General features: G+C 41.8%; 1 protein-coding gene across 1 annotated transcript in view; it reads left to right on the plus strand.

The window, feature by feature from the left end:
* The window catches only part of LOC144606604 (adhesion G protein-coupled receptor B2-like), a 264431-nt gene extending 246687 nt beyond the window's left edge, over positions 1–17744 (plus strand). Inside the window, exons 15-17 of the mRNA XM_078422876.1 lie at positions 2317–2419; positions 11871–11914; positions 17559–17744. Of these exons, the coding sequence (XP_078279002.1) occupies positions 2317–2419; positions 11871–11914; positions 17559–17577 (166 nt within the window). The 3' untranslated portion in view covers positions 17578–17744. The remainder of the gene's footprint in view (positions 1–2316; positions 2420–11870; positions 11915–17558) is intronic.
* Positions 17745–22916: the final 5172 nt, after the last annotated feature.

Here is a 22916-nt window from a genome sequence, read left to right on the forward strand (position 1 = left end):
ATGTTCCTAGGCATAAATATTACCAACAATTTGAATTGTACCAACCAAGTTGATGCTATTACAAACTGCTGGAGTAACTCAGCGGGTCAGGCAGCATCACAGGAGAGAACGAATGGGTGACGTTTCGGGTCGAGACCCTTCTTCAGACTGAAGAAGGGTCTCGACCCGAAACGTCACCCATTCCTACTCACCTGAGATGCTGCCTGACCCGCTGAGTTACTCCAGCATTTTGTGATACCTTTGATTTGTACCAGCATCTGCAGTTATTTTCCTACACAACCATGTTAAAGCTATGATCTATGAAGCACACCAAACACTCTACATTCTTAGAAGACTAAGGAAATTGGGCATGTCTCCAATAACCTTTATCAACCTATTAAGATGTACCATAGATAGCATCCTGTGAGGGTGCATTGTAGCTTGGTTTGAAAACTCTGTCCAAGACCACAAGAAATTACACGTTTATTGATGTAACCCAATCCATTACAAAAACCACCCTCCTCCCCATTGATTCTATATACAACACACTGCCTTGGGAAGGCAGTCAACATAATCATGGGCTATTTACTCCCTCGTCATTATATCATCTCTCCTTTTCCGGCAGCAGATGTTATATAAGCCTGAAAGCATGTACAAAAATTTAGGAACAGCTTCTTTCTCCTGGAATTGTCCTCCCAGAAACTGAGGGGGTAATCTCAATCTTCCAGCCTACCTCTTCGCGGATCTTGCACCATTTTATCTGCACTTTCTCTATAACTGTAACATTTTAATAATACAACATTATATTCTGCACTCTTGATATTTATCTCTTTGCATTGCCTGCTGTATTTGTATCTGGATCAAAAATAGTATGATTTGACTGAATAGCATGTATACAAGGTTTTTCACTGTATCTCGGTACACCTGACAATAAGAAACCAATACCAATAGAATTACCATTTGTTTGCATTTGTGATGTGAGCATAGTATTGGAGAACGCATTTCTAAAGTGAGTGAACTAAGTCATATGGAGGACTGAGAGTGGATCAGCTGGTAAATAGCCTCTGTTTTTATGATACAAGTGATAGGTCTGTATTCCTTTACCACTGCTAGGAACTTGTGCCCAATCAGCTAGATGTAAGTGAAAATTTTAAAAACGCAAATGCTGGACATCTAACAATAAAGATCTAAAATAAACAAGGTGTCTGAAGGTTCTGAAGCATTGAAACATTAACTCTGTTTCACATCCCACAGATGTAGTCTGACCAGCTGAATATCATCAGCATTTCTGTTTTTTTTAAATTTAGATATTGTAAATGTATACTTCTGATACCAAAGAAGCATTTCACAAATGAAAACCTTATTCAGTGAATGCAAAATATTCAGAATGAATCAGCCTTTTTGCACATATACCCCAATCTTACTTATTCACATTAGCTTATATACCTTACCTGTTTTAAGTGCCTGCCTAAATTTTTGTCAAATGTAGTGATTATATCTAACCCTACCACCCTCTTTGACAATGAGATATAGATCTCAACCACTCTTTGTGTTGGAAAACTTTCCCCTCAAACCCCTTTTAAAAATCCTTCTTCTCACTTTAAAACTATGCCTTCTTGTTTTTGATTCATCTACCATGGGAAAAGAATTTTAGCCATCTACCCTTTATAACTTTATACCTCTGCGCCTTTTTCTCTCCAGGGAAAACAAGGCCAGCCTTTGAATCGTATTTCATAAATAAAGCTCACAAATCCAGGCATCACAAATCCAGGCTCACACATCTAGGTGAATCTCCACTGCACTCTCTCCCTTGCTATACTGTAGCAACCTCAACTGCATAATTTTCCAAGGAGACACAAGGAATTACAGATGCTGGAATCTTGAGCAAAAAAACAAAGTGCTGGAGGAACTCAGTGGGTGAGGCAGAATCTGGAGATGGAATGGATAGTCAATATTTCTGGTTAGGTCCCTTCAGTCCGAAATGTCGTCTATCCATTCCATCCACATGTGCTGCCTGACCCACTGTTCCTCCGCACTCTTTTTTTTTACAATACTCCAAGTGCGATCCAATCAATGTTTTGTAAAGTTGCACCATAAAGGCCCAACTTTTAATTTTTTATCTGAATATTTTGCATGGTGAGATTATTGGTATGCTGGGACCTTAAATGAAATTGTTCACATTTTGAATAAACCAGAAAATTGTTTGTGTTTTGTTTAATTCTGTAACACAATCTTGATGTAGTTACATTTTAGCTTTAAGCCATATTTTGACAGAATATGAACAACTTTCTTTGACACTTTTTAAAAAATTTACATTTTAAATATATTTTCTTCCAGAAAGTCAATGGCAATAAATTCCAAAATTCTGGCTGTAACAGTAAGACCACTGCCCAAGGCTTCAGAACCAATAGTTGTTGTAGAGCTGTCTCATCTTATTAACGTAAGTAACTCTATTCATGCTTTCAGATGATTTATATCTATATTACTAACCACAATTCAACCCAATAAACATTGATTTGAAAGAATTTTTGGAAACTGAAATATATATTAAACATATTAAAAACTGTGATTATGTTAAAATGTAAAACAAAAGATTACAAAAGATATCAAAAAATGAATCTCAAGCACTAGAAAAAGCATACAATGAATTAATCCAGTGGTTTATTTGATTCAGTAAGTAGTGCTGGCTCAACTGATTGCCATGCTGAATAGTTTATTGCATTTAAAACGCTGTTGATTCTGTCATAAAACATTAGGAACACAAAAGTGCTCAAATCATATTAGCCAGCCTAAAATTGCATCCATTCTATAGAGCAAGTCATGTCAAAGCTCAGTACAGGAATTTTTAAGTAACAGCAGAGACTAAAGTACCCATTAAGGGAAATAGAAAGATCAGCCAACCTTTCACTGTTGTATATTATGAAGAAGTGCTCGTTTGGACGTTAGATGACGACAGAATAAGCTCCATTAGAATGCATTCCCATGACTGAGTACCCTGCCAAAACCTACACTTACAAAGAATAGGCCCCTGGTGATGAATTGGATGTCAAACTGAGTATATATAGCTATAACCCAGTACAACATGGTGATATTGGAAGGAAATCTTTAGTTCTAGTTAATAAAGGTGTCTGATTGGCATATCAGGACACTAGATTTTTTTAATTAAAAAAAAAAATTAACTTTGGTAAATGATGTTCAGAACATGTGATGTCTTGTCAGCAACATCCATATTATTGGAAGTGAGCCATATCACAACAGTGACTGTTCATCAAAATAACTTAAAGAAAAACCTTATTTATCAGACTTTGCTGTAAACATGTCTGCAGCATGACAGTTGGATGAGAGAGGCTGTATAAAACACACAGTATTTTTCGAATCAGAGATTGCACAAATATATTGTTCAAAGATAAAACTTGGAAGAGGCCCAACAATTTTTCACTTAATTTAAAGGAAGTGGGCATTGCTGGAAAGGGCAGCACATTAATCATCCCTAATTCTTCAAGGATAAGGATGAGCCATCTTTTGAAGCCATCCATTCTCTCCAAATAAGCATTTCCTCTGATACTATTAGGTTATGAGTTCCAGAATTCTGACAACCTAGCAATGAAAAAATCATTAAATTTCCAATTTGGAATAATGTGAGTCTGAGAGAACTGCTTCCTTTGACTTTCACGTGCTTGGGAGATGTCACTGAAGAAGCCTTGCTGGGTATACTTTGCTACAATCTACTTTGTAGATGGCACACAGTGAGTCATTCGTGGAAGGAACAAATGTTTAAAATAATGGATGGAGTGCTGATCAAGGGAGCTGCATTGTCCCAGGTGGTGTTATGCTCCCTGGTGGAACTACAGTCATTAGGCAGGTGAAAGGTATTCCATCATAGTCTTAACATGCCTTATAGATTTTAGAAAGGCTTTGGTAATAAGGAAGTGAATCATTGGTTACCAAATACCCGCATCCCGAGGATCTTTAGTTCTTAAGCTAACAGTCACTATGGAACGCATCGTGTAACGTTTCTGATCAGTGATGATCTGCCAGTATGATGGAAACATTTGTAATAATGGTAGTCCCATTGAAAGTAAAGGTAAGGTGATCTTCTTCCCACCCGATCCCCTGCAAAAAGTCTATCCCCTACTCCCAATTCCTCCATCTACGCCGCATCTGCGCCCGGGATGAGGTGTTTCACACTAGGGCTACCGAGATGTCCTCCTTCTTCAGGAAACGGGGCTTCCCCTCCTCCATTATAGATGGGGCTCTCACTAGGGTCTCTTCTACATCCCGCAGCTCCGCTCTTGCTCCCCCTCCCCCCACTCGCAACAAGGACAGAATCCCCCTCGTTCTCGCCTTCCACCCCACGAGCCAACGGACCCAACATATCATCCACCAACATTTCCGTCACCTACAACGGGACCCCACCACTGGCCATATCTTCCCATCCCCTCCCCTCTCTGTGTTCCGCAGAGACCGTTTCCTCCGTAACTCCCTGGTCCACTCGTCCCTTCCTACCCAAACCACCCCAACCCCGGGCACTTTCCCCTGCAACCGCACGAGATGCAACACCTGTCCCTTTACCTCCCCCCTCAACTCCATCCAAGGACCCAAACAGTCTTTCCAGGTGAGACAAAGGTTCACCTGCACCTCCTCCAACCTCATCTATTGCATCCGCTTCTCTAGATGTCAACTTATTTACATCGGCGAAACTAAGCACAGGCTCGGCGATCGCTTCGCAAAACACCTACGCTCGGTCCGCATTAACCAAACTGATCTCCTGGTGGCCGAGCACTTCAACACCCCCTCCCATTCCCAGTCTGACCTTTCTGTCATGGGCCTCCTCCAGTGCCATAGTGAGGCCCACCGGAAATTGGAGGAACAGCACCTCATATTTCGCCTGGGCAGTTTGCAGCCCAGTGGTATGAACATCGACTTCTCCAACTTTAGATAGTTCCTCTGTCCCTCCCTTCCACTACTCCTTCCCAGATCTCCCTCTATCTTCCTGTCTCCACCTATATCCTTCCTTTGTCCCGCCCCCCTGACATCAGTCTGAAGAAGGGTCTCGACCTGAAACGTCACCCATTCCTTCTCTCCCGAGATGCTGCCTGACCTGCTGAGTTACTCCAGCATTTTGTGAATAAATAAATGTGAGGTGATTAGACTCCCTTGTGTCAGAGAAGGCCATTGCCTCACATTTATGATTCATGAATGTAACAATATTTACTAGCCCAAGCCTGAATAATGTCCAAACCTTGATGCATGTGTGCATTGACTACTTCATTATGAAAGGAGTTACAAAGGGAACTGAATACTGTGTAATCATTGTGAATATTCCAAATTCAACTTTGGGAATTGAAGGTGTCTGATGAACTAGCTGATGGTGATTGTGCCTGCAACATTGCCACAGAACTCCTATAGTTCTGACATCACCAGCACAATTTTTTTCTTTTCAACAAACTTCCAACAGTCCAATGACAACCATTCAGAAATGCCAATGGGTCATCCAGGTACTTAAAGGTTTTAAAGGAAGTGACAGCAATGGGAGTGGATGTTGGTTAAAATATTTAAAAACTCAATGTATTCTGAAGATTGGAATGTAGCAAATTGTTCCCTTGTTCAAGAAGGGAAGAAGACAAAATATGGGAAATCATAACCAGTTAGTTTAACATCTGTTGTTGGCAAGATGTTAGATTTAATAATCACCGAGGAAATAACTAATTATTTTGGAAAGCTGAATAGTCTTCAAACCTAGTCAATGTGGTTTTGTGAAAGTCAAATCATGTTTGACAAAATTGTTGGAGTTCTCTGGAGGTGTAACAGCAGGATTCAATTGAGGGAAACCTGTAGAAATGGTGTATTTAAGTTCCTGAAAGGTGTATGACAAGGTGCCATATAAGAGACTGATGCATAAATCAAGAGATGTAATATTGGAGGAAAGCAAGGATTGAAAACTGACTGTCATATGGAAAATAGAATTGTAGAAAAGTTTTGGAAGATTGTAACTAGTGAGGTGCCTCAGGGATCAGTTATTAGTCCTCAGTTATTTACTATTTATATTGGAAGATGAGGAGAAATGTAAATTATTCAAACTAAATATTCACCTCAAATTTCTCCTCCCTTATGTTAAAACATAGAACATAGAACAGTAAAGCATAAGAACAGCCCCTGGCCCCCCAATGTATATGCCGAACATGATGCCAAGTCAAACTGATTTCATCTGCCTGTACATGACCCATATCCTATCTAAAAGGGAGAGCTACTTATCTAAAAGTGCCTACCATGTTATCCTTTATTACCCGGCCAATTACAATTGCCTCTTCATTTTTGTGTGACATTTAAAAATGCCATACCTTGGAATATTTAGTTCCCAAACTCAATCATCAAATAATGACTTCTCTTTCATGGCTATTACATCGAGCCCATTTATCTCCATTTACACCAATGATTTGTCTCTTGTTAAGAATGCTTTGTACATTAAGATAAAGTGATTTTAATTTTAAATCTTTTTAAACATTATTTTTCTATTTACATTTATTCACGCATGCATGTTTACTCTTAAAAGTCAATGAGTTTTTTTGTGCTGTTTATCGTTGCCAAAATTCCTCTCCTGTTTTGTAATGTTGGCAATTTTTGATGAAATTACAACTTTCTGCTCACTTGTACTATTTGGTTTAGAGCTCCGTAATCTACCCAACTCAACTGGTTGGCCAAAACACTGGAACACTTACCTAATTTCTGCAGAAGTACGATCAGTTGCGGATGCTGGAAAAAAAATAAAAACAAAAAGTGCTGAGGATACTCAATGGGTCAAATAGAATCTATGGAGAGAGAAACAGTCAGTATTTTAGGCCAATGATGCTACATTTGAACTGGAAACTTTTTCACTGACCTGAAATGTTAATTTTTCAGAAATTTAAATATAAACATTTAAACAGAGCTTATTTGAATGGAACAGTTCCCTCATTCCTTGGTATAGGTGCCATTGCCCATGAATCAACCCTTCCCCACCCTTCCCTAAACCAACCTGACTAACTGTATTACAATATGCTTGAACCAATGCTCAGGCAATATTCCGGGGGTTATATTGTCTTTGAACTTCTGTATTTTAATTTCAGCTCCACAAAGTCTCTCAGTTGAGCCTCACAGTTCAATGTATTAGTTCCAGCATGGATCATATAGACTTGATGTTGCCTCTCATTCTCTCCATCCCCTACCAACTCAAAGTTTGTCAGATGATCAGTCTGAAGAAGGGTCCCAACCCGAAACTTCACCTATCCATTTTCTCTAGAAAGGCTATCTGACCTGTGAGTTACTCCAACACTTTTTGTCCTGTTGTATAAACCAGCATCTGCAGTTCCTTTTTTCTGCAACGCAATGTGCTCCTTAGTCAATTATATCCAGTTTTGTAATTATATCAGAATATCTTGGCTGGAGATATGACTAGCTCTTGACAAGTTATGAGAGGTCAAAGCCGTTTAAATACCAGTGTGCTTAGCTGTTTCCTCATATCGTGCAGAGTGAATCAAATTAGTTGTGGCAGTGAGGTCCACAGGAAGACTCAGTGGATCATTCATGCCCCTTGTGTGAAGCTGACAGCAAGTGCTTCTGACCTGGCTCATGCACTCATGTCTGTGCTCTCCCATTGTTCAGTGTGGGCATGTTCATGGAGTCTCCTTGCTGGTTTAATTGTCCAAACCGGCATGGCAGTTGTGGCTGGTTGCAGTTTGATCATTAATTAATTTTGCAGTCGTTTTGTTGCTCTGGAGAATGGGAATCTGTAACAGTCTGTAGCCAGGAAATATATCAATAACATCAGGGGTTTAACTAATCATATCCACCGTGAGCAACAAAATGTCACCAGAGACTCATGCAGCTCAGAAACAGGCCGTCTCAGCTCACCTTGTCCATGCTGGCCATAATGCCTATCTACAATAATTCCCTTTGCTCACATTGGATCTGTATCCCTCTACGTCTTTCTTATCTAAGTATTCCAAATGCCTTAAAAAAATTATAACTGTATCTACCTCCACCATCTCTCTGATTCCAAATAGTCATCAGCCTGTGTGTGAAAAGCCTACCCTTCTGATCTCTTTTTCAAAACAAATGTCACCTTAAATGTCTCACCTTAAACCTGTACTCTACAGATGTGGACTCGCTTTCTCTCAGAAAAAAAATCTATTCTATCTGCATCCCTCATAATTTCATAAACCTCTGAAAGGTTTCATCTCAACCTTCTTCATTCCAGTGGGAATACAGTGCATTCAGAAAGTATTCAGACCCCTTCACTTTTTCCACATTTTGGTACATTATAGCCTTATTTTTAAATGGATTAAATGATTTTTTTTAATCATCAATCTACACACAATACCCCAGAATGAAGAAGTGAAAACAGGTGTTTAGAAATTTTTGCAAAGTAATTAAAAAGAAATAAGTGAAATATCACATTTGCATAAGTATTCAGACCCTTCGCTATGACACTCAAAATTGAGTTTAGGTTCATCCTGTTTCCATTAATTATCCTTGAGATGTTTTTACAACTTGATTGGAGTCCACCAGTGGTGAATTAAATGGATTGGGCATGATTTGGAAAGGCACACACCTGTCTATATAAAGTCCCACAGTTGACAGTGCATGTCAGAGCAGAAACCAAGCCATGAAGACGAAGGAATTGTCCGTAGACCTCCGAGACAGGATTGAGTCGAGATGTTGATCTGGGGAAGAGTATAAAACAATTTCTGCAGCATTGCAGGTTCTGAAAAGCACAGTGGCCTCTATCATTCTTAAATGGAAGAACGTTGGAACCACCAGGACTCTCCATAGCCTGGCCACCCAGCCAAACTGAGTAATCAAGGGGAGAAGGGCCTTGGTCAGGGAGGTGAACAAGAACTCTGACAGAGCTCCAGAGTTCCTCTGTGAAAATGGGAGAACCTTCCAGAAGGACAACTATATCTGCAGCACTCCACCAATCAGGCCTTTTTGGTAGAATGGCCAGACGGAAGCCACTCCTCAGTAAAAGGCATGTGACAGCCCACTTGGAGTTCACCAAAAGGCACCTAAAGGACTCTCAGACCATGAGAAACAAGATTCTCTGATGAAACCAAGATTGAACTCTTTGGCCTGAATGCCAAGCATTCTGGAGGAAACCAGGCACCGCTCATCACCTGGCCAATACCATACCAACGGTGAAGCATGGTGGTGCCAGCATCATGCTGTGGGGGTGTTTTTCAGCGGCAGGAACTGGGAGGACTAGTCAGGATCGAGGGAAAGAAGAATGGAGCAAAGTACAGAGAGATCCTTGATGAAAACCTGCTCCAGAGTGTTCTGGACCTCAGACTGGGACGGAGGTTCACCTTCCAACAGGACAATGACCCACAGCCAAGACAATGCAGGAGTGGCTTTGTGACATGTCTGTGAATGTCCTTGAGTAGCACCAGCCAGAGCCCGGACTTGAACCCGATCGAACATCTCTGGAGGGACCTGAAAATAGCTGTGCATGGACACTCCCCATCCAACCTGACAGAGCTTGAGAGAATCTGCAGAGAGGAATGGGAGAAATTACTCAAATACAGGTGTGCCAAGCTTGTAGTGTCATACCTAAGAAAATTGGAGGCTGTTATCGCTGCCAAAGGTGCCTCAACAAAGTACTGAGGAAAGGGTCTGAATACTTATGTAAATGTGATATTTCAGTTATTTCTTTTTAATTACTTTGCAAAAATTTCTAATTTCTTTTTTCGTTTTTTTATTATGGGGTATTCAAGTCAAGTCAGGTTTATTTGTCACATACACATACAAGATGTGCAGTGAAATGAAAGGACACCCACAGTCCAGCAATAAGAGCAATAAAAATAAGCTATTTCACACACAATCACAAACCAACACAAAACAAAAAAAAAAGAAACATCCATCACAGTGAGTCTCCTCCAGTCACCTCCTCACTGTGATGGAAGGCCAGAATGTCTTTTCTCTTCCCCTGCGGTCTTCTCCCGTGGTCGGGCTGTTGAAGTTGCCACGTTCCAGGCGGCGCCGGACGGTGAAATGTCCGCAGCGGGCCGACCCAACTCCCGCAATCTGGGGCGGGCGAAGACACCGCCGCTGCACGTCAGGGCTGTCATGGCTCCCGACATTGAAGCCCCTGCCGGGCAGAGAAAATCCCACACCCTTTTTCAGGCTGCGCAGGACGGTGAAAGGTCTGCAGTGGGTGGGCCGACCCAAGCCGCACGATCCGGGGCGGGCAAAGACGCTGCCGCTGCCGGAGCTCCCGATGTCGGCCCCCACCCAGGAGGCTGCGAGCTTCCGCTATCCACGCGGCCTGTGGCCGAAGCCCCCGGAGCCTCTGAAGGCGAGTCGCAGCCGTTCCCGCAGCGTCAACACAGCCTCAGAAAGCAGCCAGCTCCGCAGATGGTGTCCGGTCCGCGGGCTCTGCGAACCAGAGCCCAGGTGGTCCCAGGTGGAGGCCACCAGCTCCAGGTGCTTGTCCGATGGTAGGCCTCAGCGGGAACGGAGACACCACCCAGAAAAAGGGTTGCATCGCCGTTCGGAAGAGACAATTTTACAGTTTCCCGCCCCCCCCCCCCCCCCCCCCCCCCACACACATAGTACACAACCACAAAAAACACTACATCACATCTAAACACTACAATCAAGACAAAAAACAACAAAAAACACAAAAGACAAACGGACTGCAGGTGTGCCGCAGCAGCTAGGGCAGCGCTGCCATTTAAAAAAATGAATTTAATCTGTTTTAAAATAAGGCTAATGTAACACAATGTGGAAAAAGTGAAGGGGTCTGAATACTTTCTGAATGCACTGTAAACCCAGCCTATCCAGTCTCTTTATAACTACATTCCCTCTGGTCCAGTTTTTAGTTTGAGGAAATAACTGCACCCAGCATAGGAACTAGAGGTTGCAGTGAAATAGTTAAGAAATAGAGAAAGGAGTAAGATAACCTGTTGGAACAAGAAGAGCTAACATGACCAATGTCAGATTTGAAAGCAATAACTGAGAATAGTGGTTGAAAAATAATGGCAACATAAAGTGCAGTGGAAGGTAGTTGCCCTGAGCTGGTAGAGGAGGGAAAGAGACTGAGTGGGAAAGTATAAATTAATTTGAAGAGTGAATTTGGTAGAAGGAAAGAAGTAAAGAAAATTAGAGAAAAAAGAATGAATGAAATGAAAAGAGGAAATGGGATGGTTATGATACACTACTCGCCCTGCCATTTAAAGTCTATGCTAGCTCTCAAAGCAAACCTGTTTGCCTCATCCCCCCACACTTATTTCCTACTCACTCTCACAAACCTAACAACTCCAACTTGATTCTCTTACCAGCTAACAACGGCTGTAATTCTTAAAGCTTTCTTCCAATCTTGTGCAAATTCTCAACTGACTGCCCCTTGATATTTCTTGGGCCACTCCTTTTATTCTCCATTCTAACCACGCAGCTAATGCTGTTTTCTGTTGCCTTCTATTATTTGTTACAAATTGATGATAAATATCTCTCAAATTATCACTAGGTAATATGAACAATACTGTACAGTTCTGGTTCCCAATGCAGGTTTGGAGTAGAACGTTGGGTCATTTTACCCTTCATTCAATTACTGTTAACAATATCTGCAAAACCTGGAAAAAATTTCAAATTTTGGACAACAGACAATTGCTTTGATATGAACAAAGTAATAATAACTTTAAATGCAATTTAAATGAACTAATTAGACAGAGAACTTGATAACATTACAATTTAACACACCAGGTGTTGACATTCATCAAATGTTGTACCTTTATGATTCCATCTGAATGACTTTTTGTTCTCGGACTTTAACTTTATCTCTTCCTGTTATCCAACATATATTGTTATGTGTATATAAAGTACTTGCTATATATATGTGTTCATTTTTATTATTGCAGGGAACATCTGACCCACACTGTGTTGTTTGGGACGATTCCAAAACGTAAGTGTCAAAATTGGTAACTTTTCTCAAACATCATATGGTGTTTATCCCACACATATTGTTTTATTTGAGAATGAACTTCTGCAGAAAGTAAACTGAGAATTTCCTTTTACTCATGCTCTGTTGTGATGCATCATTACCAACAGTTAGTGTTTCTCTTGTTACTGAATGACTGCATATATGATCTTTAGGAATGGAAAATAATAAGATTTGAAATTATTCCCAAACCTCTGAATGCATCCTCTTTATTTTTATCCTGGTCCATCAATTTACATTTGTTTATCTCAAGTTGCCTTCCAGGTTTATTCTTTCATGCTTTTCAACTGTTATCTCCAGCCCAGGCTGAATCCTTTTATATATATTTTTTTGCTGCCTTTCCCAATTGCTTGATGAATTTAGCTACTGAACCCCATCTTTTAACCTCATCTGTGATATTCCCTTCACGATCCTGCTCCCTTGAACTCCCTTTCCTGCAGTGTACTTGTCTCTTTCTTTGTAGATGTAATTTTGACAGAACCATTGTTTCCTTGAGTGGTTGAAAGGTGAAAAAGGTTAACTACAATGTTCATAGGATTGTTAGAATTTTATTACTGCAATGCGCATGACAATGTGACTGGTAGGGCTCATTCTGGAAAGTCCTTCTCTGTGCATCTAAAATCAATTCACCAGTATTGTTTCGTCAGCACCTTCCAACAAGCTAAAGAAGGGTCTCGACCCGAAATGTCACCCATTTCTTCTCTCCAGAGATGCTGCCTGACCCGCTGAGTTACTCCAGCATTTTGTGTCTGCCTTCGATTTAAACCAGCATCTGCAGTTCTTTCCTATACTTCTTCACTTTCTTCAGAACACATTTTATCAACGCAAAGTAATCTTTATGCCTCTTTGACATTTAAACTGTGACATTTTAATTTCTGTGTTCTTATTCATTGTTATTAAATGAAGCTTTATATGAATTATCGAAGAAAAATAAATTACAGTACAATGTAACGCAATTCTAAATTAATAATGAGCATGAAAGTAAAAGCATTTGGTTGAACAAGACAAAATATTTCAAAGGATTTGTCGTGTATTATCAATTAATGTACCATTTAGCGAAAATTAATCATGGCAGATAATAACAGGTCAGTTTTTGAAATCATATGGTAATTATTTTGTTAATCACAATAAGTACCAGAATAACTTAACACTTGTCTCATTATGAAATTAGAAACTGTAGAGTTTATTCTTGATGCATTAGTCGGGGATTAGAGACTTAATAGTTTCCAGCTGTCAATTCCGACTCCTCCCTTGCAGTTGTCTGAGCCTGGGCCAGGCTGTTCATAAGCGCGACAATGTATGTGACTCAGAGTTAAGCTTGCAACTCTCATCCACTTCAAGACTTCCACTTTACATCTTCATCATTTAGCCTTACCCTGACCTTGCCCAGTTTATCAGTTGCTAAACATCTTATCCATATTTCTCTAGGCTCAGCCATTCAAATGATCTAATGTCCACAAATACATCTTGCTCCCTTCGTATGCTTTAACTCTGCTTTCCTTGTACAAATTAGCATCCACTCTCGATTGGGCATCAGCAATGTGCTTATAGGGCTATTTTGGCTACTGGTTCCACATGCCTCCATGACTCCAGGCATTTATATTCAGAATTCTCTCTTCTAATTCTTGAATCCTCTCACCCACTTTACGATGTTTCTTCAAACTTTGACAATGTCTCCTTTAGTGACTCGGGTGTAACATTCATGTCGAGTACTTGAGGATAGTTTGCAATGCATCAAGTGTTTTTTTCTGGATGCAACTATTGTGTACGTATAATTCTTGACGTATGATCGCTGAGTTCCCAATTGAATTCATTAACAGCAATTTATATGCAACAACAAGAAAGTTAATGCCCAAGGTGAGGCAAAAATAATACATGTCCAGGTCCTTCCCAGATTATGACACCAACCTAGGTACAGGCCATATACAAAAGCAAATGTTTAGGAGAGCAGCCGGATGCATTTGCATCTTTCTGGCATCTTTTGTCATGTGGGAACCTCGTTCCTGGTAATATCAGAATGGCTGAGTTAAGGGCCTGTCCCAGTTACGCGATCTTTAAGGCGACTGCCGGGTGCTGTTAAAGTCGTAGCAGATCGCCAAAAAACGTAGAGTTTTTTTACCCTACGACAATGTATACGACAATGTCTACGACAATGACCACGACAATGCCCGCGACAAGCTACGACAACCTACCACCTAGGCGACCGCAAGCTGACGACAACTGGCGACCCGGTCTTTGCGACCTAGGACGTCCACTACGACAGGGACCACGACAAGCTACGATAACCGATGACAACCTGACCTCCGCCCTCGACAAGCTTTGACCCTGTCAGGTCACAACTGATGGCAACGGGGGCAGCCATTTAACGTGATTTTGGCGCCGAAGGGGTGTGGGTAGGGTCGCCGATCAATCTGCATCATGTTTACCAAGAAGCAAAAACTTCTGGCATTGCACTTACATCAAATGCAATGTTTGATGCTTGCTGCGGCCCTCATGTTTCAAATTCTGATAGACAGAAGAAAAAGAAGTATGTTGAAGAAGAATCCCAAGAAGAGGTCTGTGTGATTGAAGCCCTTGTCTGTGAAGAACCCCAGGTTGGGCCAGTATGACAACCTGATGACTGAGCTCCATCAAGAAGATGAGGTTGCCTTCAGAAACTTCACTAGGCTACCTCCTGAGCTTTTTTATGAACTGAGGTCACGGGTGGGTCCTCTCCTGGAGAAAAGGGAGACCTTCATGAGGAAGCCACTAGAACCAGGCCTGCGCCTTGCCATCACCCTCCGCTACCTTGCATCACGGGAACTCCTAAAAGAGCCTCTCCTACAGCTTTCTTGTGGCCCACAACACCATCAGCAAGGTAGTCCGAGAGACCTGTGAGGCCATCATCAATGTTTATGAAGAAGAAGTCATGCATTGTCCTTCTACACCAGATGAGTGGAAGAGAGTGGCGCAGGGCTTTGATACCAGATGGAACTTTCAGAACACATGTGGGGCCATGAACGGCAAGCACGTGGCCATCAGGTGTCCACCCAATGGAGGTTCCACGTACTTCAACTACAAGAAGTTCCATTCCATCGTACTGATGGCTGTGGTGGATGCAGACTACAACTTCCTGTTTGTGCATGTGGGCACACCTGGCAGTGTCGCAGATGGTGGGATCTGGAGAGAGACCTCCCTTGCGGAAGCACTTGAAGAAGGAAGAGCAGGCTTTCCTGATCCAGAACCTCTGCCAGGACAAGACAACCCTGGCATCCCATACACCCAGGTTGGTGATGATGCCTTCCCACTCAGGTCATGGATGATGAAGCCATTCTCTCACAGGGGGATATCAAGGGAGCAGAGGATCTTCAACTACAGGCTATCATTTCACTGCACATCTTGTATGTGTATGTGACAAATAAACTTGACTTGACTTGACTTGGAAAATGCCTTTGGCATCCTCGCCAGCAGATTCAGATGCCTGATGACTACGATGCAGCAGGAGCCCAAGAAAGTGCAGACCATTGCCTACGCAGCTTGTGTCCTCCACAACCTGATCCGTCGCAGAAGTGCATCAGCAGTAGCCATGGTGGAGGTTGACCGAGTGGACAACCAGACAGGCAACATTACTCCAGGCTCATGGAGAAGTGGAGGAAACTCAGCACCGCTGCTTGCACCGGGGATATTGGCAGGAAACACCTCCGCCAAGAAAGCCAATTTCTGCACTTACTACAACTCAGAACTAGGCAGCGTACCATGGCAGAATGACATGATCTGAAGAGCTGCAGCAAACAGCCCACTCCACAAGCAGAGTTCCACCACTCCAGGAAGAGAGCCACCAAAAGACTACAACACAAGCCCCTTTTCAGTGCCCCCCCACACCCTCCCAAAGGAGTTTATTTTTTTGATGTAGTGCATTGGTTGCGTTGGTTTTGTTTCAATGATCGAAAAAAATTAAAAGAGTCCGCCTTTAAATGCAGTGAATTGTTTGTCTTTGTGTTAGTTTTAAATGATGAGTTTGCCTTTCAACGTAGTGAAATACTTGTGTATGTGTTTGTTTCATTGATAGAAGTAAATCATAACAGTTTGTCTTTCAATGCATTGCAATGGTTGTGTTTGTTTTGTTTCATTGATGGAAAGAAACCATAAGAGTTTGCCTTTCAATGCATTGCAATGGCTGTGTTTGTCTTGTTTCATTGATAGAAAGAAACCATAAGAGTTTGCCTTTCAATGCATTGCAATGGCTGTGTTTGTTTTGTTTCTCTGATTAAAAGAAATGATAAGTGTTCAGCCAATGGTACTCTGGTTGTGAGTATGTCTGCTGTGATGGTAAGGTGCTGTGTGCTGATAATACGGCACCATTTGGGGTCTCATCAGGGACTGTGTGGCTGCAACACAGAAACATATCGAGATTAAGTGAAAGGGAAAAAAAAAATTGTCATGTGAAGTCCAAATCCCAGGGAAAAAAATAGGATAGCGGGTGAGCGCGCTGCTGTGGTGGTGCCGTCACAGACTGTCCAATCTGTGGATATGCTACGTTTCCCGTCTGCAGCAGATTGTGCGACACACATGAAATTATTTTTAATTTTTCAAACATCAATCTAAAAATTAATGACTAATTTTGAGTTCAATTTTCCACAACACTGCACAAAATTAACTGAAGATATTAACCTGGTGGGAGAAGTCATGGGCCATCATCTGTACAGCCATGCTGAAATCATACCACGCCTCGACAGGTATTTTCATTATCTAGGTTTTTAAAAAACCCAGAAAGGTGTCGACAACCTCCTCCTGCGTTGTCTGCGGGTTGGATATGGTGTGCACCACATTCCGGTTGACGTAGGTAGTCGCCAATGAAATTCATCCGTTCTCAGTACCGGCGACAACATACCACACCTGGCGACAACCTGCGACATCGCCCACGACAAGCTACGATCATTGGCGACAAGCCAGCTGTCGGCGAAAAATTTCGAACAGGTTCCTTTTTCCGCGATGAGCCGAGATGTCCTACGACTCATTTGAGACTACTCACGATCATGCCCACGACACCCCGGCGAACGTGCAGCGACAGCCTAGTTGCCGGCAGTCACCTTAAAAATCGCCTAACTGGGACAGGCCCTTTAATCTACATCTTCGCTTTGCTCTTGGTTGGCCTGCGCTTTTATTTAAATACTAGACCAAGTGGACCCGTTCGGCCCAAACCACTTCTGCATTGGTGCAACACCCTCTCCTCCCTCTTCCCCCTCCCTCACCCTCTCCCCTCCCTCACCCCCTCCCCTCCCTCTCCCTCCCCCCCCTCTCCCTCCCCCCTCTCCCTCCCCCCTCTCCCTCCCCCTCTCCCTCCCCCCTCTCCCTCCCCCCTCTCCCTCCCCCCTCTCCCTCCCCCCTCTCTCTCCCTCGCCCCTCGGCCCCCCACCCCCCTTCCTCCCACCCCCTCTCCCTCCCTGCTCAAAGGGCCCCAACTGCGCAGGCGCGAATGTATTTGTTCTGCGCATGCACGGATGTGGTGGCCATCTTACGTAAGTGCCAGATCAACGGAGCCCCAACTGCGCATGTGCGTTTTAAAAAACTTTTAAATGTGAATAACTTAAAAAATATAACACCAATTTCAATGAAACTTCTTCCATAGGACCACGGGACGACGGTGAGTCAGGTGGGCCTAAAATTGTCGCACTATCATGTACCGTTTTGGCTGTAGTTCCGGAACAAGCGAACAAACGAGAGTTTGTATATAGATGTTGCTGAGCAGCTGCATTATCGACCTGCAAACGGTTCGGGTTAGGAATAATTCTCAAGAACAGAACCCTGTCGGAACCTGGGAGAATACGTCAACGTGTTCAAGTTTAATCAAGTGGCTATTAAAGAGTGAACTTGGCTACTTGATACCAGAAAATGAAAATGATTGTACACAGTTTGCAAAACAAAAGAACTGCAAATGATGTAAATCTGAACTAAAAACAGAAAATGCTGGAAACACTCAGCAGGTTAGGCAGCATTTGTGCAAAGAAAAAATGATAAAGTTTCAGGTCCTGGACCTCACCAGGACATCAGTTCTGATGAGTTTTCCCAGACATAAAACATTATAGTTTTTCTTACACAGCAGCCGCTTATCCTTCAAAGTGTTTCCAGCAATATCCCATTTTTAGTTCAGATTTTGGACATTTTTGATTATGCAAGAGTTTATAACTGAGACACAACCTTATTGGTCATGTATTGTGCTCGCAGAAGGTTCACCTGTGACAAGGAGATACTTTTCACAGGACTTTTCCACGATTGCTCTACGATTTGGAATCATTAGCATGGGTCCTCTCGCTCACCAACAGCTGAAATTCATTGCAATATTCTCACTCTCTAAAAGCACAAAATGCTGATAGTGTAATTGACGTATCATTAGAAGAGACAATTAACGAGCTTCATTATTAACGTGAGATCATATAGCTAACAAAGACCCTTTCTTGCCAGGAACATGTATTGCTAACAGGATCCTTCTTTTTAGCTTTGTTTGAGGCACAACTATGCCAAATGCCATCGTGGTTAAGAATTTTCTCAATTTGTTGTTTGATCCTTAAAGATTATTCTGTGCTTTATGTGAATAGTCCAGAGAGCCAGACGCTGATCTGTTTGTTGTACAATCATGATTTCAATTCACTTTAACATACAAGTAGCCCATTGTAATTATTTACATTGTCAATTTTTAAAATGTGACAAGTTTTGTTCTTGATATGGAATGAGCACTCAATTTGATGGTAATTAAGAACATAGAACAATACACCACGGCAACAGGCCCTTCAATTCACAAAGTCTGTGCTGAACATGGTGACAAGTTAAACTAATCTCTGCCTGAATATGATTCGTATCCCTCCTTTCCCTGCATATCCGTGTGCCGATCTAAATGACTTAGGTAACAGTCCATGAAGTTACAATTGTGGAGATGTACATTTCTGCCCCTTGGGATTACATAAAGGCTCCTCTGAATAACAGGTTTCGGCTCACAGATCTATTGGTATTGGAATGGTTTATTATTGTCACATGTAATGAGAATTCATCCTGACTAATGAAAGGTCTGTTCCAGAGTCTACTAATAATGGGGAGGAAACTGTTCATCCATTTGGTGAGTTTATGCTCTCAAGCTTTTGTATCTTCTTCCCATTAAGAAAGGCTGCGAAATAAAAAATTGGGAACTATAGACCTGTGAGCCTAACATCTTTGCCTGATAAGTTGTTGGAGAGAATTCTGAGGGACAATATATACATGCATTTGGATAGATGGGGTTGATTAGGAAAAGCATGGTTTTGTGCATGGGAGATTGTGTCTCACAAATTTGATTGTGTTTTTTGAAGAATTAACCAAGAAGGTTTATGAGGGCAGGTACCATAGACATTGTCCATATAGACCACAGCAAGGTCTTTGATGTTTTCCACATGTTCTGGAAGGTTAAGCCACATCGGATTCAGGGCGAGCTGGCTGACTGGATACATTATTAGCTTAAGGCAGGAAACAGGGTGGAGGTTTAAGTTTGTTTTTTGGACTGGACGACTCTGACTAGTGGTGTGCTTCAGAGAATGGGCCAATTGCTGTTAGTCATCTACAATTTGAATGTGATGTACAAGGCAAGTTTGCAGATGACACTGAAATGGGTGGTTTCGTAGGCAGTGAAGATGGTTATTAAGAACCGCAATGTGATCTTGATCAGCTGGGCAAGTGAGCCGAGGATTCGCAAATGGTGTTTATTTCAGATCATTGTAAGGTATTGCATGATAGGAAGACAACCCAGGCTAGGATCTTCTCAGTGAATGATAGGGCTCTGGGGAGTTTTGTAAAGCAGAGGGATCAAGGAGTGCAAGTACATAGTTCTCTGAAAATGGTGTCATAGGCAGATTGGGTGGTGAAGAAGTCTTTTGATGAGAGGGGAAAGATTTAATAGTAACCTGAAGGTTAACTTTTTCATTCAGAGGGTGGTGGGTATATAGAACAAGCTGCCAGAGGAAGTAGTTGAAGCAGATATAAAAGCAAAATGGCAGGACTGACATACGTATGATGAAAGAATGGATCGACTGGACTTATATTCACTGGAATTTAGAAGGATGAGAGGGAATCTTATAGAAACATATAAAATTCTTAAGGGATTGGACAGGCTTGATAGAGGAAAAATGTTCCTGATGTTGGGTGAGTCCAGAACCAGGGGTCACATTTTAAGAATAAGGGGTAGGCCATTTAGGACTGTGATGAGGAAAAATGTTTTAACCCAGAGAGTTGTGAAACTTTTTCACTCAGAAAGGAATTCTCTACCACAGAAGGCATTGGAGGCCAATTCACTGGATGTTTTCAAGAGAGAGTTAGATATAATTCTTAGGGCTAATGGAATCATGGGATATGGGGAGAAAGCAAGAACAGGGTACTGATTTTGGATGATTAGCCATAATGTTCATATTGATTGATGGTGCTGGCTCGAAGGGCTGAATGGCTTACTCCTGCATCTATTTTATATGTTTCTGTGGTTCAAAATGATTTTTTTAAATTGACAGTTGCATGGATCGGACGGTTTTAGATAGATATGGGCCAGATGTGGGCAGATGGAACTAGTTTGGATGGGTCATTTGGTTGGCATGGATGAGTTGGGCTGAAGGGCTGTTTTCCATGCTCTATGACTCTATGTTTAAATAACATTTGGAGCACATCAATCTTTTATAACCTGCAAAACAACTCAAAACATTATTGAATAAAGCTTTACAAGCTGATTAAACTAAGACCATCTCAGTCATATATTTACATAACACTAAGACTTTTGTTAAGAGGCCCATCCAAGATGAATGTAGGACAAAAAGAAGCTGCCTCTTTAAGCAAAGCAAATTATACTGCCATTCATCAACCCACAAGCCTAGTTGATTTCTTATTTTTCATAAGTGAAATAATGGAAATATTAGTAAATCTTCATCATGCTGTTCTGTCAGCTATAACCCCATTACAACAGGAATGTATTAAAAACATTAGTGCATTGAGCCATTAAATGTTTTACACAGTACATTAATAAATAAAGTAAAAATTCAATACCAAAATCAACTTTTCAGTTTTTCTATATGGATTGGAGAAGAAATACTGTGTTGGGAAGATGACACAAGTGCATGACTTATTTGTTTTAAAAATACATTTGATACCTAATCCTCTTTCACAGCTAACTGCAAGAACAATACAGGACATACTGATAGTCCCAAGCATTAGTCTGAGAATAATGGTGGTGAAATAAAAAGAGAAAAGTCTGGAAGTAATGAGGAGGTGAGACAGCATCAGTGGAGAGAGGGTTGATGACCTGTCATCAGAACTTTTCTCAGTTCTGATAAACAGTCCTTAACCAGAAAACATCATCTCCTGACTTTCCATCATTTTGTTTTCACTTCAGATTTAAAGTACTTGGAGAATTTTGCCTTTGAATGTCATTGGTGATTCTTGAAGTTTAAATAAAGCAATAGACCTCTGTAAGACATGGTATCAAAGATAATGCACTTCTGATGCTTTTTTGATTTCAATTCATTTTTATCTTGCTTGTCAATGAGATTGTGTGTTCTCCTTAACAGGTTGTACTGGCAGTATCAAGAGAAATCTATGAAAGATATACATGTAATGGCATGTTGGCTGAAGGCCACTTTGCATTCATATTTGGAGCAATATTTGTAGATATATCCTACTTATTCCGTGATTTGAGCCATATGGGTTCATCAGGAACGTTCTGTTTCATCAATGGCCTTAACAACAGCAAGTTCAATGGCATGCTTCTGCATGTCAGCAAAATCGAATGTTATGTTCAAATGTTTCTCCGAAGCTTGTTCGTTATTTTATAGACATCGACTTTGTGCTGAAGACAGGTTGATAATTGGTCAATTATGACATGGAAGGTTTCAATGTAAAACCTTAAGGTTCAAGGTTCTCACAGTTCATCTGTAACGTTCACTGCTTGCCAGTCATAGAGTCATAGAGCACAGCTGTATAAAGAAGGCTCTCGACCCAAAACGTAATCTGTCCATGTTCTCCAGAGATGCTGCCTGACCTGCTGTGTTACTCCAGCACTTACCAAAAGGAAGGTATAATGTGACCAAAACTGAACATAATACTCCAAATGCGGCCTTAGCAACATCTTGTACAGCTGTAACATTACATCTCAATTTCTATACTAATCACCTTTACTGGTGGAGGCCTATATCCCAGAAGCATTGTTGACACCTGATCTACCTGTGATGCCACTTTCAAGGAACTATACATCTACACTCTTAGATCTAAACCACTAGACCATTTCATTTCTAACTGCCGACGGGACATCACTTCCGGCTCTCTGCCCTCTAAAGCCTCCAACCTTATCGTTCCCCAGCCCCGCAAGGCCCGATTTTACCTTCTCCTCAAAATCCACAAACAGTACTGTCCTGGCAGACCCATTGTTTCTACCTGTTCATGTCCCATCAAATTAATTTCCACCTACCTCAACTCCATCCTATCCCCCCTGGTCCAATCCCTCCCTACCTATGTCCAAGACACCTCACATGCTCTCCGTCTCCTCAATAACTTCCGTTTTCTAGGCCCCCACTCCCTCATATTTACTATGGATGTCCAGTCACTCTACACCTCCATCCCCCACCATGAGGATCTTAAAGCCCTCCGTTTCTTCCTCGACAGCAAAACCAGCCAATTTTGATCTACCAATACTCTCCTCCATCTAGCAGAGCAGGTTCTTACCCTCAACAACTTCTCCTTTGACTCCTCCCACTTCCTCCAAATCCAAGGCGTAACTATGGGCACTCGCATGGGCCCTAGCGATGCCTGCCTCTTTGTAGGGTATGTCGAACAATCCCTGTTCCAGGCGTACCTGTCCCTTTTCCTCTCCCCTCGACTCCACCCAAGGACTCAAACAGTCTTTCCAGGTGAGGCAGAGGTTCACCTGCACCTCCTTCAACCTCATCTATTGTATCCGCTGTTCCAGATGTCAACTTCTCTACATCGG

The sequence above is a fragment of the Rhinoraja longicauda genome, chromosome 27 (assembly GCF_053455715.1).
Source record: "Rhinoraja longicauda isolate Sanriku21f chromosome 27, sRhiLon1.1, whole genome shotgun sequence".
Classification (NCBI taxonomy): Eukaryota; Metazoa; Chordata; class Chondrichthyes; order Rajiformes; family Arhynchobatidae; genus Rhinoraja; species Rhinoraja longicauda.